At 37.2% G+C, this 19442-nt stretch overlaps 1 protein-coding gene across 5 annotated transcripts in view; it reads left to right on the top strand.

Moving 5' to 3' along the window:
- The window catches only part of acot7 (acyl-CoA thioesterase 7), a 53360-nt gene extending 34633 nt beyond the window's left edge, over positions 1-18727 (top strand). For all 5 annotated transcript variants that reach the window (XM_042004667.1, XM_042004668.1, XM_042004664.1 and 2 more), the window contains 2 exons: positions 4243-4424; positions 14174-18727. In XM_042004667.1, the coding sequence (XP_041860601.1) occupies positions 4243-4424; positions 14174-14272 (281 nt within the window). In that variant the 3' untranslated portion in view covers positions 14273-18727. The remainder of the gene's footprint in view (positions 1-4242; positions 4425-14173) is intronic.
- The last annotated feature ends 715 nt before the right edge of the window (positions 18728-19442 follow it).

Genomic DNA, 19442 nt, shown 5'->3' with positions numbered 1-19442 from the left:
ATTATCCACTAAGCCTTTGACATCTTAATGGAAAGAAAGACTATCTCACTGTCCTATTTATAGTGCTCTTCTATTGTAAAAGTTGAAGAATTGTTTAAAGATTTTTATTGCTGACACTGTTTGGACAACACAGTGTGATATGAAATGTCACTGGGCAGTTGCTGTTGAAGTAAAACCAATAGGACACCATTATATTGACAGCAGATGCACATATATACCTCTTCTCTATCAGGTCAGTCATGGAACTCATGTCATTGTCACATTTAAACTATCTTGACAACAGAGTGTGGTATCACATTATAATTATTATTACGATTATTGTTATTATTTTTATGTTAATAGCATTTTGCAATTACTGCCAACTCATGTTGTATGAAAGCAACAAAACATTTCTTGGAGTAACCTGTGCCTCCAAAGTCTCTGCCCTTCTATCTTTTTGGCTCTCATACCAGTCTTTTTATCTAGTGGAAATGGGTGAAACGATCTAAACAGTGGCAGTTTTAAAAAAATGACATAAAGACATAAGCAGTGGTTAATGATGGATGTCATGCTGTAAAGTCAAACTGCATGGTTCAGTTCAGCCACTGACCTGATTTGGATATTAAACCCTTTGTCATATTTCACTTAATTTATTTTTTCCAATAACTGTCAGATAAAAATAACTCTGAGGATATTAATGTCTAATAACAGAGAGAAAACGTTTTAAGTTCTGATAAATTTGACAGGAGTGCTCAGGTTAAAATGCTTTTGACATAATGACTATAAACATAGTCACTGAATACTGTTGATGAGGAAAAAGCATTAAAGAGCAAAGAGTATTTTAGCGGGGAAAATTGTGGACAACAATGTTTTCCAGCAGCATGTAAATATATTAAAGGTCACTGAAAGTAGTCTTTTCATTGTAGTGTTTGCTTGTTGCTCTCAGCTCATTCACTTACACGTTCCTGTCCTGAACATAATATAATCCAGACATCCAGTTCTAATATTCATATTTGGTGATTACCTCAGGACATGATGTGAACAATAGACCAGCATCTCTACCCATTGTTGAATAATGAAGTGGTAAGAAAATGTCACAGCTGTCAGGTCTAACAGCTCTGTGTTTACAGTGCATGTATTTTTCAATACAGGTAGGATATATCACTCAGTTTTTGTGTTGTTTTTTTTATTTATTTATTTATTTTTTTAATAAAAAGGTCTGAGCATCAAGAAATGGCAGGATGTGAGGGTGGTGATGTTTTAAACATTTAAAATGGAGTGACCTGTAAACTGAGTAAGTAGGGCATGTACTATATAGACTCAGGTGTCATTAGCATTGTATTCCTGAACACTGGTTATTGCAGTGCTAGATGCAGAAAACAAATTTCTTTTGAATTAGTGATAAAGTCTATATTACTATGTTGTAAAAGTGGTGGTGAAGGCAGTGATTTGCCGGACTAAGTCATGGACCTGTTCTGAGGACATCCAGCACATCCATATAACATTTTTAACCTGTGTAAAGACAAAACAGACTAAATGAACATTCAACACACTCAAGTGTGAAACTGAGACCCTCAACATTAAACAGACTGATGTCTGTTTGTGGGTTTTGGAGGTCCTACTGCGTAAAGCCTTATTAGCCCACTTTCCTTAGCGGGATGTCAGTCATGTTGGACACATCTAAACCTGCAACACTGCAGCTCAGATAATAATCACATTTCATGTGACATGCTGTGCAAATAAGACAAATAAAGATCCTTGTGAGGAAATCTGAAACAGAATAAAGTTAAAGTCTGATTACAGTAAAATGGCATGCAATGAGCTGCAGACACGGATGCCACTACAACAATACCAAACCTAAACAGAACAAAACAAACAACAGCAGAATTAAAATATAGATCAATTTAATCTATAATCAATAATTAAAATATTAAATTAATCATTTATGGATAATTTACTTGTTGGAGTGTTACTTTTTTATTTTCCATGAATGAGTGTTATTTTTTTTAATTGTCCCACGCTTCATATGCTGTTTTACTGTTTACCTGTTTTCTTCAAGAGTTCTCTTTTTGATTATAAACACGCAAATAGTGTGCTATTTAAATAATTTTCAATGATAGTTATATAATGGATGTTTTTCATTATTGTATACAACTTTTCACTTGCATTTATAGCAGATCAAGGTTTGTTTAATGTCTAGATATTCTACAATGCTTAAAAGTAAAAAGAGATTATATAGTAGTAATTGATGTAAAACTTAACCATACAGAGTGAAAAATCCTAAGCCACCAAGATCCCACATTTCCACCCCTAACCACAGACTTTGGAAAAGGAAAGTAACTGCAGTGCCATGTCAAAAAATATTGGGTATTATGCAGCAGTGAGTATATACAGTCTGGCTGTTAGATGCTAGCCACTGATGTACCAAGTGAGAGTTCAGTCACTGCTTTTCTCTATGATCCATTACAGCAAAACAGCCAGAGGTGCAAATAATGAGAAGAAAGGTATAAAACCTCAAAAGCTGAATGTCAGATGAAAGGACATTTCAGTGAGAGAGAAGAGAGTGCTGAAGGTGAGGGCGAAGGTGTGAGAGAAAGAAAAAAAGAGAACAGCGTTTCATCATGACTGCTCAAAATTCTCGTCTCGTTTTTGATATATTTCCAGCTCCATTTCAATGAACAAGCATTGTTTGTACAATCATAACATTTTATTGATGAAGAGTTTTGTTTTCATACAGAAACCTAACATTAAAATGGAAAAGTCATGGAGTTTTAACCATTTTCATATTTGAGATAAAATAGAAGAGTTGTCAACAAACAATAACAAACAATGAATTCTCCAGCAAAGATTGCAAATATGTTCAGTTTCAGTCTATATTTTGTATATATATATATATATATATAACAAGAAACCTGAGCATGAGTTTTGCACCAAATTTCACAGCAGCTTTACTATACCAAACAAAAATGGGACACTGTCCATTTGACTGACCTTCAGTGCAGGATCTACTTTCTGCTTAAATCAATTATTAATTATGAGGATCTTCTAAACACACCCATCATCAAGGCTCATTTTTGTGTAATGTCACTGAGCAGAGCACGCTTCACTTGGCTGAGCTTTATACATCTGTGCCAGACAAACTTTATGTCATTGAGCACAAACTCGCTCCTGATGGTGACACGTTAAAGCACTCAAAGCGCCAGATGACAAGAATGAAGATAAATGGCTTTAGTGTATGGGCTTGTCTTTTTGTATTACCTCATACCGATATACAGTCATTGCACTAAATCCCCCCTTTTTTATAAGGTTCTTCACTCAGAACATTGTTTTATTTATCACTGTGATGTCGCCACCTCAGTTTCTTAATGTTAATAGTGATATAATCATGTGGTACATCTAACAAAAGGGTTGGACTGAACGCATAAAATTGTAAAAAGTCTTGTTTTCAGGTGTATAAAAAAACTTTCTGAACTTTTCCCCTAAAGTCAAGAGTGATGCTCATGGACTTAATGCCTCTAAAAATACAAAAAATATATAGAATTTTTTAAATATAAGATTTAGCCCTGATGATCATCACTTTATCTGGATTCTCCACACAAAGCACAGTGAGTAACATAGTTTAAGGTCCACCCTAACAAACTATATCAGCCACATCTGACTTTTAATAATACAATAACTTACTTTTGTACAAATTTTCATGCAGGACTTGCTTCCTTTTATCACGTTGGACTTTTACTTTATTAAAAGATTTCCGTTATGTACCTCAGATCTGTTTCAGACTGCAGGGGACAACACCTTCTCTCCTCGTCTCTATGGCAACAGCAGTAATAATACAGTGCAGGCACATCAAACAGAATAAAGAAACGCATTTGCAATGCCCAGTACTAGTACTTGACTGTTTTTCTATCTCACTGCAAAGACAAAAAGAAAAGAAAAAAAAAAAAAACATTTTTGATGTTTCAAACACATTCGATAGATTTGGTGCAGCTCAGGCTGAAATCAGAAGCAAGAGTTGTGCAAACGTGTCTGATACAGTATGGTAACATGTTTGCAAAGGTGACAAAAATATAAAACTCAATTGTTTATGCCTGTCTCCTGTTGCTGTTTATCAGTAAATAATGCAACAAGTAGAGGTACATTTTCAATGTTGTTATGCAGCACTGGCTCTGAATGATCACTCTTTTTTTTCTTCTTCTTTTTTACTTGCTTATATTTATAAACACTGAAAACTGCTTCATTATCCTTTACCCTTTTTCTTCCAAGGCTGTGTGGTGACAGTGACGGGACGGCTCACCTTTGTCAGTAACAAATCGATGGAAATTGAAGTGTTGGTAGATGCGGCTTCACTGTTAGAAGAAAAAAGGAAATATCGGGCCGTCTCAGCATTCTTCACCTTCATCTCGCTGGACAAAGACAATAAGCCTCTGCCTGTTCCTCCTCTAAAGGTTGGTACCAACCAGTCTTCCTTTGAAGTCTGTCTGTTATGAAAACTCCAGTATAGGATTTGTTTAATCCTGGATATATTTTTACATCCCCAACTCTTAATACACACTTCATACACAGACAAGGAGTCCAATATGATTTGTTTGATTTGTAACTCCTTGGTAAGTTGTGGATTTTTATTATGCTTCATGTTCCTCTGCTGAGCGATCACTTTTTAAAGACTGATTTTCAGCTTTGTTTATTTTGACTGCTGATAATTCTGCTGCAGTTTCTTCAATCAGTAAAATATGGGAATTTTGTGCACACCGTGAAAGACTCTCTTCGGTTAATTTTATCCCTTGTTGTTCCTGGAGATCATCACTGAGTCTGAATTCCCAAAACATCCCAGGACGTCAGCGTCTGTCTGACTCAGCGTTTATTGTATTCACAGAGTGCATATTTACCTGCAGATAGGAAAGAGACGTCTGCTGTTTGTTCTGGCTTTGCAGTGCCTTGTGATCCAATCCCTGTTTATCATGCAAACACTATGCACACAGGCCATCTGTTTAACTCAGCACATTATTTTCAGAATTATTTTTCTGGGCCAGTTGCTCACTATCACTGTCTTTATTATTCTTTTCAAACTTGCACAGTTTTTGTGTTTCATCTTCTTGGTGAGTTGGATGCAGACAAAAGTGGAGCCTTTAAGATAATGTTCCAGACATGAAATGCAGAATTCAGAACTGTAGAATGATTTTGTTTGTATTTTAGTATTTATTTCACTGTAATAATGCAGGTCTTCATTACTCATTTATTAACACTTAAATTCTTTGTTTGTTTTTTTTTTTTTTTTTTTTTTTTTTTTGACTGGGTGGCTTTTTGCTTGATTTAATTTTGGAAACACTAGCCTGAGTTGTTACCCTGATTTGGTAATGATACCACTTGCTTTGCTTTTTAATGAAAAACAGCTCAGAACAGTGGAATGGACTGAGTAGGCTGCTTCAAAGAAATTTCAGAGACCAACAGCAGGACATCATCCCCTCAAGTGCACACTTGTACAGAGTTAGCACCTGTACTAATAATTTAGGTTTACTTTAGGGAAGTTCATTAAATGTAAAGACCATACAGCAGTATTGGTAATAAAATGAAGAATAAAGCTTTTCTGTAGGTTCCACTGTTTCTTTTTTTTAAAACCAAAATAATAAATTATTCCTGAAATGTGCAGAATGTAACTCCCCTTAACCCCTTTGGAAAAACAGTGATGCATAACACTGCCCTGCCACGTTTCAAATAAAGGATCATGTGATGAGAAATTTGCTGGAGAAAAGGCAAGCCTACCAGTGTAGATGAGTGTTCAGTCTGAACGTGGATGTTACAGATATGCTGTCTTGCCATCAAATGCTGTGTTAACTCCTTTGACCATAAAAATCCTAACACACTTCAAGGTGCAGTATCAGGTTTAGGCTTCATGACATGTTTCTTTCAAACAGACTTCTCAGCTGATGCTTCTGTCAGATAGAAATAAGCTTCAAACACTTGTCTCATCTGGCTGTCCTTTTCAAAAACTCGTCATTCTCAGTTTCCTTTTCACAAGCGTGCTCGAGTGGTCTGCCCATTGTCTGCCCCCACTCTGTGCATTCATTGCCTGGTTTTCCATCTTACACGAGCTCTTTGTTTTAATAGTTGGGGATTGTAGTCATGATAAGCCATTGCTATTTCTTTGTCCACCTCTGTTTTATGAAACAGTCTTTCTGGTTTTACAGCCTGGAGAAATCATTCTCAACACTATAAATGGAAATGGAAATGGGGCCAACTGCCACCACTCTGATGTAACTTGTCAAACAAGGAAAGATGTATTATATGTGCATGTGTAATGATGAAAATGTTGGACAAAGACAGAATAGAATAGAATTGAATAGAATAGAATAGGTCTGCATGTAGGAGGGTGGTCTTTTCGCAAATTCCATGAGCAAGAGAGGAACAATGAAGCTGACTCAACGCTATCTCTTGGTTTATAACTATTTAGAGAGAGCCTAAACATGGCATGAGGTTGACTCAAAATGAGGGAATGGACATCCTAATGCAGCTGATGCGACTAAACTATTCACAGATCTTGATCTTTGGTGTATAAAAGAGAAGTTGCTCATATAGGAAATAACTCATCAATTCCGAATCTGAATTTCATCCGGCTGTTTACATGGGACTGCAAGGGAAAATGCATTAATGATATTGTTTCACCTTATAGGACAGATGATATCAAACATGAAAGACTCCAATGTTATCATTCAATTTTACATTCGATCTTTCTCACTGTCCAATATTACAATATTTTACCAAATAACTTACATTTGTCTGGTTGCTAAAACAGATTTTTGTATCCCAAATAGAATACCATATAAATCAGGGATCACCAACTCCGGACCTCTTGAGCCAGTGAGTGTCCTGCAGGTTTTCAATGTGTTCCAGCAGCAACACACCTGGTTCAATTAAATAGTTGTCCATCAACTTGTTGTCAAGGTCAGGTGTGCTGCAGCATGGACATGCTGAAAACCTTCAGGATACAGGCTCAAGAGGTCTGAAGCTGGTGATCCCTGAAGTGGATGATTAAAAAAAAAACACATAGGCATGAATGACCAGTAAACTACATCATTGTGTGTATTTCTCAGCCATTTGGCTTTCCATTAAGTGTCTTTGATGGTTGAATGTCTTCTGGAGATTTTCCAGAAAACAAAAGATTTTCCTCTGAAGTATCAACATGGTTGCATGGTTGGATGCACAAAGTGTTTCATAGCCAGCAGCTGTTTAGCTTTGTAAGTGGTCAGCACTTATATAGAGCATTTTAGCCTTAAAAATTTTATGGTTCATCTGTTCACACACAGTGAGCACAAAAGACAACACTCAATGAATGGCCTGCCAGTACGATGAGGTGGCATGTATGTCAGTTAATCAGCAAGGAGTGAAGAAGTTCGGTTTCAGTCCCAAACCTAGCTTGCTACCAAAAACTGATAAATAATAATAATAAAATTTCCCTGTTCTTTACACTATATCATGTTTTATTTGTTATGGTTTTGGGAATTTAAGCTGTAACAGTCAAAGCATAAAACTTCACATATTGATTTCATATTAACACTGTATTTGACATCATGTCTTTTTACCATTCTTACCAACGTTTAGGCTACACTGATATAAAAACTAACACCTTCCTGCTAAGGCAGTCTGGAATGAAGCTCCCATCATGGCGGTTATTAAATTGATCTTCTCATCTGTTGATTGCAGATGAATTATATTCAAAAAAGTAAACAACTTTCAGATCTTTAACATATGTCGCGGTTTATGGGTTTTTGGTTTAGTTCTAGTTGGATCTATGTTAAAATCATGTCCTTTGGTTTGTGGTCTTGGCTATCTTGTTATTTACTTCCTGTTCTCTACACACCTGGTTTCATTTGTTAATTGATAATGCTCCTTATCCTGTTATTGCTTCCTCAGTGCATGCTTTGTTTTCTTTTGTCCTCTGCCAGATTGCGATCAGAGTTTCTTCACTGTTCCCTAGTCTTCCATGCCCCAGCTACCTCTTTGTTCCTTGCCATAGTTTCTTTGTCAGTCCGCTTCTGAGTTCTGTTTCTTGTTAGTTTTTTCATGCCTAAGCAGCGCCTTTAGTCCGGAGAAATGAAATCATCCATCTCTTATTCACCTGCCTCATGGCTAGCCCTGCATTCGGGTCCTTTGTCCACACCTCACCTTGAAAACATACGTCTGTCATCATCACAGAACTGATATTTCATTGTTTTTATAAAAACTGGTTACTGTAAATAAAAAAAATTAGTTTAAATGACAACAACTTTTCTCTTGCGTAGATTCTAAAGCTCTCTTAATTTACTCCTTGCTTTATAAAAGCCTGCTGAGGTTGTCTCTCAGTTCTCCTTTTCCTCCATATCAGCAGTACTGTTGGTTATTATCAAGCTTACATAAAACAAAGAGCTACATTACTTTATTACCTGCAAAATTCTATGAAAGATTCCAGCTCTGTTTTATCTTCATTTTATTTTGTGTGTTCTACACATTATGCATACACACTGTGGATAGGACAAATATTTAAATTTCAAGGCCTTTTTTTATTCCAAAAGATAACCATGAATTTCCAGCTTCTTTATTCTTGCAATTTTTCCTCCAGTGGGTTCTTTTCATTTCACATATAAACACCCCTGAAAGCTAAAAACAAATGTCAGACCTTCACTAATAAAATTTTCATGACACTGTGACAGATTTTGCCCCAGTTGTGTTTTATAAATAGCCTGATGGAAAGGCCTGCCTCTGCTATTTTTGACTGCAGGTGCTTTTCCCTACATTTGCTCCTCCCCAGTTTCTGTCCAGTGAACTCACTGCAGTTACTATCTTTAGATTTTCCTTTTTTAGCTCAGCGGGGGACTAGGGACTGTTTGAGTGTGGGTATGTGGGGGGTTTTAGATGGACTGACACTAATGCAACCTTACTGCTGGTAATGCTGAAGTGGGCCACAAGGACAGCAGGAGCAGGGAGAATATCAGGGAATACCTTCTCTGGAAATACCCTTGAAAAGTACTGAACTGATGTATGTGCATGCTGGCCTAATGTGGAAATGATCGAAAAAGCAACTTTGACCAGTCTATTTCTTAATCGGATTTCTGGTGGTTTTAATAGCTTTCTCTGCCAGTGGCCAGAAGATACTGGGTACCTGCTGGTAGAATGTGGTTGTACTGTGGTGACACAAGACTGAGGCCAAAGTGTGATTGTGAATGAAAGGGGTGGTTTTTGCTGAATAACTGTGTACATTCAATCATCCTACTGCAAAGACAGAACATCAAAATGCAAAATTAGTAAGTTCATTCATCCCCGATGAAGACATAGTGGGCTTGTTTCTTACATTTTGCTTTGTTCCTTTATTTTGTCATTCCTTTCTATTCTGTTAATGGTTTTATTCCTCCTGCATGCATCTTTTTGATCTCTTTCTTCATCTCTCACTCCCACTGCCTCTACTTGTGTCTCCCACCCACTCCCTCCTCCAGCCTCTTTTCCTGCCCCTTTACTCTTTTCTTCATCCTTTCTCCATCCCTTTCTCCCTCTCTATCCCTCCTTGCTGGCAGAGATTCAGCTGGCCTCTCCTGACACAAAAACAAGAACAGTTGTCATGGCAACCTCCTGTAGTCCACATGAAGTGATGTACATTTATTTTTAGATGCCTCCCATTCAAGACAATCAGAAACGGGTTAAAGGGTGCACTCATGCCAGTGTTGCAAGTATTTCTGACTCTGTGGAAATCTGAAGCACCACACAGAGACCTGAGTACTATTTGTTCTCATTGCACTTCTGTCTATGAATCTCGAAAGGACCGTTAATTATGAATAGGAGGTTTTTCATTTTACTTTACTCATAAATGTGCACAGAAGATTAAATATTTAAAATCCACTTATAACACTAAACTAAACCAGTTCAGAATAAGCAACCAGAAAAAAACTTGACTAGCTTGGCAAGAAGTCACATGCTTGTAACCAGCTTTTATCAATATGCAGATAAAGTATGAGATTTTTTTTCATTATAGTATTTAAAATTTGAAATACCTTTATAGTTCACTGAGAATCACAGTTCCTGCAATTTTTCATTGCTTAAATAACTTCTAAACATTTTCCAGGGCATTCAAAAGCAATACCCGTGTTTTGCCATAAAAGAAAGCTAGAAACCAGTCACCATTTATGAAGTTTTCCTTTTTAATTTTTTTTGTCAGAATTGCTGACCTAATATTCCACTTGAAAACTCTTTTCCATCTTTGCTGTCATTGTAGATTCAATATGTTGTTGTAAATAAAATAAATAAATAAACAAATAAATAAATAAATAAATAAAACAATTAAATTAAATTATCCCTGAAACCTTTCTAATTTGTTAGGGTTAAATAGATATATTTTCATTCTATTAGTGAAACAACCCCTAAGCTCCTTTCTCAAAACATGTCCAGCCCTGTAAATTGTTTTTTTAGGTGGTCATTTATGTGGTAGGGATGCAGGGAAAGGTTTTGCTGTGATAACTCTTACATTATGTCCAATCTACAGTATGCAGGAGCTGCAAAAGACCTTATAATTTGAAATAAAAAAAAACTAAGTAAATGGTAAAAATAGTAAATGGCCCGTATTTATATAGCGCTTTACTGTACCTGGAACGATACCCAAAGCGCTTTACATTATACATCACATACACCCATACACACACACATTCACACACTGATGGCGGAAGCTGCCATGCAAGGCGCTCGACCACGACCCATCAGGAGCAATTTGGGGTTCGGTGTCTTGCCCAAGGACACCTCGACATGAACCCGACTTAGCCGAGGATCGAACCAGCAACCCTCGGGTTACGAAACGACCGCTCTACCTTGCTGAGCCATGCCGCCCCCAGGACTTTTCTAGTCATTTTTTCTTTGTTTTTCAAACCTCAACTTCTGTGCATTTCATAATTACATCTTGGACTGAGATAATGGATACCTGAAAATGCTTGGTATTCTTCCTAATGCCTTCTACTACTTTGTGTGCATTAGTTATTTCAATGTCTATAGTGCTGTGCAGATGCAGAGAAGATCCCATTGGCTGCTGATTGTTGGGACAAGGTGTGAGGAGTATTTATGAAGCTTCTACGTTTATATTTTGCATCAAGTAGTCTTTATGAGCAATGACTGTGGGTAACCTAATTAAGATGCCAGGTCTTTATTAAAATCACTTAGGAGTTCTGACTTTGCACCTACAGTGGACCCGGAAGTATAATTTACACTCATTATTACCTCCAGCTTTGTACCAATCATAACACCAAAGAGATTGTAAAAATTTAAGAATGAGGGACACTTTTCTCCAGGGGGACTTGATTAAAATCTCTGCTGATTGGACTATTTATTTGTTTATTGTAAAACATGCTGCTTTTTCAGCATGACATCACCTCAAATTAAGTGGTGTTTGCACTACGATCAGATCCAGAATAAGAAGGTGACTAGACAAATTCCTGGGGGCTTCTCGAAGTGGCAGGAAGGTGATAGTTACTGGTCATCACACTCTTTTCCAGTCACCAGATAGAAAGATATTAATTGAGAGAAAACTTTTACAAACAGACTATGTTTTAAACATGACAGCACTTCTAATTCAGTCGTATATGTTTTAACCAGAATCTGATTCATTATAAAGTGACTACGGCAGAAGTTTTGCTACAGAATGTTTCTGTTGGGTAAATAAGCCCATTATCTGCAGTTATGCAACATCACTGTAATTTATTCTGTATTTTCCTATCCTGATAGTAGATGCGGAAAGTGTTCTGAAATGCTAGCTGACACAGAACACCCTGCTGCAGATATTAACAGGCTTGACTTTCGCTTCAGTCTCCGCAAGAAGCCACTATCATACTGGACCTTGCTCATAAAACCTGCCTGTGTAGTGTAGCAAACAAATCCAAACATTTTCACTAGTGTGTGGCTTCCCAGGAAAGACAAACTGCATTCTCTGGGTCTAAGGAAGCTATGAAGGGTCAACTTGACCTCACAGCCAAACACATTCTCATGTAGATAACTCCAGGTTGAAAAAGTAAATAAATAAAGTGCCATCCCCTGAGAGGTAGTGTTCTCATTCCTTGTAGTGCAAAAACATTGCTTTTAAAATGGTTGTGATTGATAGCTTGCATGCTCTAGCTGGGGCAAACTGCCTGGTAAAGGCCCTAATCTGCAGACTTCTTGGCAAGAAACCACTAGTTTGATAAAATATCCTTCACAGCATATTACACAATTCTTTAACTTTGCTACGTCCCTCTCACTTACCACTGGGTTGAATTAGGAATTAAGAATGCCAAAAATATACAAGGTAAAGGCCTACATATTTACCATTCATATGGATACTTCACCACTTTGCAATATGTTACATTTTGAAGAAATAGACAAAGGTTCCTATGTTCTGAGACTTGGCTAGGATGAAACTGTAGGTTTTCTAAAGATTGTTTTTTTATTTTAAGTTACAGGCCTTCCCCTGCAAGTATAGTATTTTAAATCATGAATTCAGTTTAGTTAGTTAACATATTTCTGAGCAGTATATGGTTAGGTAAGGTTTTTCAAAACAATGTCTAATAAATATTTTAAAATGCTGAACTGTGTTGAAACTTGGTTTCTCTTTTTTTTTCTGAAAGCAATGAACTGGAATTATCATTTACTTTCAGTTGAATGGAAAAGGCATAACTGGCTGAGCAGTATGTTGACTGTTATATAACTGGTATACAGAAAACAAACCAATAGTACAGCTGTATGTTCCTTAACCTGTTCTCTGATAATATTTTCCTACTGGTGTTTTCATAGCTCATATTCTCATCACACTTGAGTCATGACCCTTGGGCTTGTACCTAGCAGGATATTATACTGTATTATTAACACCCTGCTCTGTCCATAAAGTGAAGGTGGCATATGCCAGCTTTGCACCCTCTCCCTCTTGATAGATGCTCTTGATGTTGCCAGCTACCTGCTGTGTGCACATCAAAAGATCTCCATCACACCATAGATACCAGCATTCACTTCTACAGTGCATTTTACATATAAAGCCACACATGCATGCTGTAGTATACTCACACTCTCTACTGGGTCAGAACAGATGCACTCATGTGAGGTAATGGGACAGCAGGCAATGTCATAAAATTAAATGTTGAGACAATCATTTGTTGACAGGAAGTCTAATTAACCCTACAGACTAGATGTACTTTTCAATTCAGCTGCCAAGCTGAGCTACAGTATGTGGAAGTAAAGGTACAATGTAAAATGTTTGTTTCACACTTGAATAAAAACAGAGGTGTAAATGTGGTAGCACATAATGTGTATGATGATCCACTGCAATGATAGCAATATCTTTGACGGTGTCAGTGTAAATAAAAGTGAAATGCTGCATCTGCATAGACACCTTATTGTTAATACATAAATGACTAAGTTTAATTTTTCCTAACGCAGACCATCCCTAAAATCTAAATATACTCAGTCTAGACAATCAAATATTTACTGTAGACTGACCTTTACCTGGGTAAATGTAAGATGCCTAAATTCAAGTGAATGCAACATGTAATGTACTTCTATATCACGTTCTACATCAGCGCCACCATGTTCTTAAACATAAAGCTGAATACTCATCACCTTGCCAACCGCCTGCACGGATGATAATGTTTCTCTGTCCAAGCTATTTACATTTCATGAACAGGCTGTAAAAGTCATAAAAGCACCAGATGTGATGACTGTACAAAGATAAATAATCAGTAATGCTGAAGAAACACTGATAATGCTGGGATTGTGACTGTGATTTAGCTCAAAGCAAGTTTTTCTTCTTATCAATGAAGTATTTGTGCGTTCTAATAATCATTTAATTATTTTGTAAAAACAAGACCCTTTTTTTCTTTTACACGTGCTATCCTTTTCCTGGTCTGTGCTCTTCCTCACCCCACCTTCAAAAATTTTCTAGATCTGACCTGTCAAAAGCATCCAGATTGGTTGATGTGAAAATTTTCTCAAACACATGCTTATGTTAAATTTGCATGCTGCACAGTGATGACAGGCCTCTCCATGTTTCAATCATGTGTTATGTATTTCACTAGATGTTGGCTACCAATTACTGCAGCACTGGGCTGTAAATTAGATCAGAGCCTCATGCTCACTAAAAATATTATAACAACATAAAATCTACAGCAATTTATGTGACAAATGCATCTAAAAATAAATGTTTTGTTTTGCTTTTTTTCTTCAGATCGAAGGCGAGGATGAGCAGAAACGTTTCGATGAGGGCAAAGCACGCTACCTCCATAATAAAGCAAAGAGACTGGCAGATAAGGAACGGCAGCCGTGATGCTGTGGTTGACCAGAATCACCTGCAACAACCTTGTATTAACTCTATACAATATATACAGAATGAAGGAATTAAAACCGTCTTCTGCTCTGTGATGTAGCCTCCTGTTGAGCCTGAACCTGTGATTATTTTTCTTCCTGCAGTGCTTCATGCCAGTATATTCAGTTCCAGTTTCTGAAGTATTTATGTAAGAGTATATATTTTGTTTATGGGAGAATTTTATTATTGTATGAAAACTATTCCTGATCACTATCAGCAAGAAGTGACAGTCTGACTGACTGTTGAGGTAAGAGTACTGGTTTGTTTGCACGACCCCTTTAACTATAAAGACTGAGGGGTGATGTCAGTGCAAAGTGATACTCTGAGTGCAAGTGAAATGATGAATAAGGGAGTGAATAATAATAAATAAAAGATCCAATCGTGAGTCTAAGGCTCTCACCTCTTGTCCTTGCTAGTTTACTGATGATGTCATTGTCTTAGGCATGTCTTGGCAGAGAGGGCACTCGCTATCCATCTTTTCAGCACTGTGTCTTTCACAGAGAAATCAGGCGTGCTTGGGGGGTTTTGACTCAACTAGCATCTCTCCCACATCCCTGCCCCCTCCTTCCTCTACACTCTGCTCCTCCTCTGCATGTCTGTCACTCTTTCTCTAGCCTGTGTTATGTTCTCCTCCATGTCCATTTCTTTACCATGTTGCCATCTTGCTCATTCAGTCTATTAGTTACTTTGTATTTTCCTCTCTTTTGTCATCTACCTTCCTTGATGAGAAGAGATGTGATGATTACTCGCTGCCAGATAAATAAAACAGAGCTAGGAAATAAAATCAATATCTGGCTTTGTGCATGCTTGCACAAGGTAAGATAAGAACAATGAATCGGGCAAGTAGGATTTCAATATCCATATGGCCACGTGAAGACTGAAAGATGTGATTATTATCTTGCCATAACAAATGACTGACTGTGAGTCATTTGAGTCTGACACTCTTACTAAAGCCTTGGTTGTGAGGAGTGGGAAGCCTTCACTGTTGTGCAGCACATGGCAAGAACTAATTTGAGATCAAAAGCAAAGTGAATGAGCTGAATGAAAACTACCAGCACCCCTGTAAAATACCTCTTTTTTTTTAAGGAGGGGGGCATTTGCTCCCCTGTTGAATGCTTTTCTTACAAAGACAGAAACGGGTTTGTCATTGAATCTTGAAGGTTATTGTTTTCCCCTATGTCCCCCAAGCGCAGTATGTGTGCTTTTCATTTCCCCCATGAAAATAAAGTTAGGCCTGAGCTGCACCGGGGGATATATCTATTTTTAAGCCCAGTGAAGTGGAGGCATCTTGTGGGAGAAGGAGAGCACAGGGAGGAAGAACACAATACGGGCAAGACAGGATGCATTTCAGATGGTAAGACATGACTTCTAAGAAATTTGACCTCATAAAAATGTATCTGCTTTCTGTACGACATCCGCACTGACGTGCTTGGTTTTCCCTGTTTGGAAAACATTTGGAAATTGTGTCAATTATTATCCTTTGCAATGTTCATTACTGTAATCATTCACTTCAGCTTGTGGCAGCATGCTTGTATAATTATAGACACAATATGGTAACCATGGTTACTTGTGTGGAAGTTGGGCAAGAAATAGAAGAGATGGCATTATAAGAAAAATGAACTTTTTCAGGTAGCAACAAAAATACTGAGTGTTGCTTTAAACTGCATCATTAGAAGGTCATAAAATAATCTTTGTGCGTGCATGCACGACCTACATTATACACTTCATACACTAAAGGCAGTGACCCCAGAAGAAAGCTACACATTAAGCTTTTCCTCAGAGAATAATAACGAATGAAGGCAAAATGCTGATCTCATATTTCTGCTCATTTCTTTGCATCTAAATCAGGGGATGGCAGCACCCTCACTACTGTAGCAATGTATCGACTGACAAGGCAGCTTTTATGAATGATACTCTCATGCAACAAAAAAAGCTATTAATGACTCTGGGGGAAGGATAAATGATGACATGAGGTGGTGTTTAGAAAACTCCTGCCTACTTTCATCAGCAAGTGACCTTTTTTGCATTCTCTTCTAGTTTAGCTCATCCCTCAACGATGCCACATAAGTCATATGTGTGGCAGCAGCGACTCTCCTTCCTCGAGACACAACACAGAGTTCAACTTGCATGTGTAAATAATTCTGTCAATGTTTTAGGAAATGGTTCTGTTAAGTTTGCATGTAGAAGCTGCTTAAAGACAAAAGCCTAACTGAAAAAAAATGGTTAAACAAAATCAATTTAGCTGTTTTTTGGGGGGAAAAAAAAGTTGTTTTGTTTGTGCATCCTGGAACACCTTCGCAGAACAGAGAAACTAGTCCTACATTTAATCTCCCCATGTTATCTGGGCTTGGAGCCAGCAGGGCTTCCCTTACAGAGTAGAGTAGGTGATGGTCCACACTTTGTCTGGCCTGGAACCTCCCTTTTTTCTGCAACAGCAGACAGTACAGAGAGAACTGCTAAATTTGGCTACCTTTATCTGTAAGCTACACCAACTCCTCTGCACAGACAGGTGGCAACCCTAGAGGATGTGAAAAAAAGACTGTAAAAGAGCCCAGCAGCAATACACTCAAAACAGTCTTAAGTATTAAATAACTGCTATGTCTGTGTGATGTGACATTGTGCAGTTGGCAGTGGGAGTGGGGGCTGCCTGGTACCCATGGAGCCAGTGGGCAGGAATGCCTTCTGTTACTTTTTATTTCCAGGTCACCTAGCATCCCACAAACTCAAGCTCTCTCCCCTTGTCCAGTTTTAATGATGCACTTATATAAAGTTTGTGTACTAAAAGGTTACGTATCCCATCTTACTCAGCAACAAATATTAAAATGTTTCTTACACCAATTCAAATTACCAGGAAAACTATTTCTTGTTCTGCTTGCAGCATACATCCACAGCTAATTTATGCCCATTATAGTTCTAGAAATGGTTTACTTTGAGGATCTGGCTGATTTAATAAAGCAGTTCAGACTCATGTTACTCTGACAATTATAAACTTTGAAAAGTTTGATGTAAAGGCGTATGTGAGGCCCAGCACCCATGGAGTTACACTGTGCAAATGTAATGCTCAGAAATGATTGCATCATTCCATTAAAATGTGTTTTAATGAGAGTGTGTGTGGCTTCACAGAGACAACTTGTTTCCCTTTACGGCTCTTGGCTCTGTTCCGTGTTTCTTCTTCTCACACAACTGTTGGTTAGGCACACAGTCATCTGTTCTCTGAAATTGTTTCTATCTTTTGAGTTTGTCTTTTCATGGTTACTGTTATTTACATGTTTTAGAAATTTTAACAAAAATTTGGAATTTAATTTTTTGACATAACAAATCATACCATGAAGGTCACAAAAGCTATTGTCTAACAAAAAAGGGAACATTTAAAGCTTTTAAGGACTTGAAAAATTGTGTAATACTTTTAAAGAAACAAAAACAATCAATAAAAAAAAGTAAAAACATTAGGTGATTTAAATTTATTGCATGTAGGCAATGTACCATCAATTCTAAATTATTTTAAAACAAGAAATGCAGCCGTCAAGATATTTTTTCTCTTTTAAGAAAAGGCTTGTTCATCCTAGCTGTAGCCACGTCCAGACCCAATCAAATATGTATTGTACTGCATGACCATTCACTATATATAAATAAATAATTTATTCTGATGACAATGTCCTTTTATCCCTTCTTCGGGGCTCAAAGTATGAACATGGTCCTGCCTTATCACATTTTGTCAGCTGGTGCAATGACAAATATCTTGACTTGAATGTTTTAAAAAGACATGATCAATGATTTTAGACACAGCAATAACAACTACAAAATGAGTGTATTCATGGTGAAGATGTCCAAATTGATGATTCATACAAATATCTTGGCACTGTTTTTGACTGTAAGCTAATGTTTGTGTTAATACTGGGTCTGTGGTCAAGAGAGGCCACCAGAGAATCCATCTGATGAAGAGACTGAACTCTTTTCATGTCAGTGAGACCATTTTAAAGAACTTTTATTGTTCATTTGTTGAAAGCATCTTAACATTTTCCTGTATCTATTGGTTCAGTGGTTTAACTCTGAAGGATAAGAACAGCCTGTACTCCATTGTAAAAACTTGCTTTAAAGTTACTGGAATCAGACAAAGAGACAAAGACAAAGTCTTCCCTCTGGGAGCTTCAGGTTATTAAGAAAGCAAAGCCCATCATCAGTGATGCTCACCATGTGTTATCCAATGAATTTGCATTGATGCTATCAGGCCAGCGTTACCATGCTCCTCAAAGGAGAACCAGTAGATATTCTACATCTTTATTCCTTCAGCGGTCATGCTTAACTCTGACAGCAGTAATTTTAACTGGCATTTATTCTGTCATTGCTTTATTTTAGCTGAGCTAACAAGTGTCTCAGCCTGTATTGGTATTTATTGTTTTATTGTTGATTATTTATTGTACACTACCGTTCAAAAGTTTGGGGTCACTTCCCTATTGAGTCGCATGGCAAAGTGACCCCAAACTTTTGAACGGTAGTGTACCTCATGAGTACTCTGTAGTGATTATATCTGACACATTGTACTTTGAATGCTGACTAGTGTCTAGTTAAGCTGCAAATGAATTGCCCATACGGTATAAATAAAGTTTTCTGAATCTAAAAAAAATAAACAAATAAAAAAATAAAGGTTGCTTCAGTTGGACAGACCTGCTTCAGCATTTTCTTTTTAATAAATGTAGTAAACTGATTTCCTAGCTGTCCTGAGTGATCAGATTTATTGAGCATTCATAGCATTGGTCTAGATTTTATTTTCCTAGATGGCGCTTGCATATTCCAAGATAATAATATTCGTTTGGTTTAACATGTGAATTGAGGTACCAGGAGGATGAGACATCATTTTTACTCATAGAGCAGCCAGAGTCCAGAGCTTAATCCTATGGTATTAGGATCTTAATGTTAACAGGGCTGTCTGCAGTTCTGATCTGTTTCTCACTGGAGACATTTGCAGCTTAATGTAAACCCTTTTGATGGTAAAATTAAAAAATTATTGTTTTCATTTATTTATTTTAAAGAAAGACATTTTACACATGATCCCAGGTTTGTTTAAATGCAGCATAGGAACTGTTTCGAGTAGACTGCTAGCAGAAAATCTGATTGCCAAGGTTCTATTTTT

This window comes from Melanotaenia boesemani, chromosome 13 (genome assembly GCF_017639745.1).
Source record: "Melanotaenia boesemani isolate fMelBoe1 chromosome 13, fMelBoe1.pri, whole genome shotgun sequence".
Classification (NCBI taxonomy): Eukaryota; Metazoa; Chordata; class Actinopteri; order Atheriniformes; family Melanotaeniidae; genus Melanotaenia; species Melanotaenia boesemani.
The sequence above is the reverse complement of the archived record's forward strand: the minus strand, read 5'-3'. Positions and strand labels throughout refer to the sequence as shown.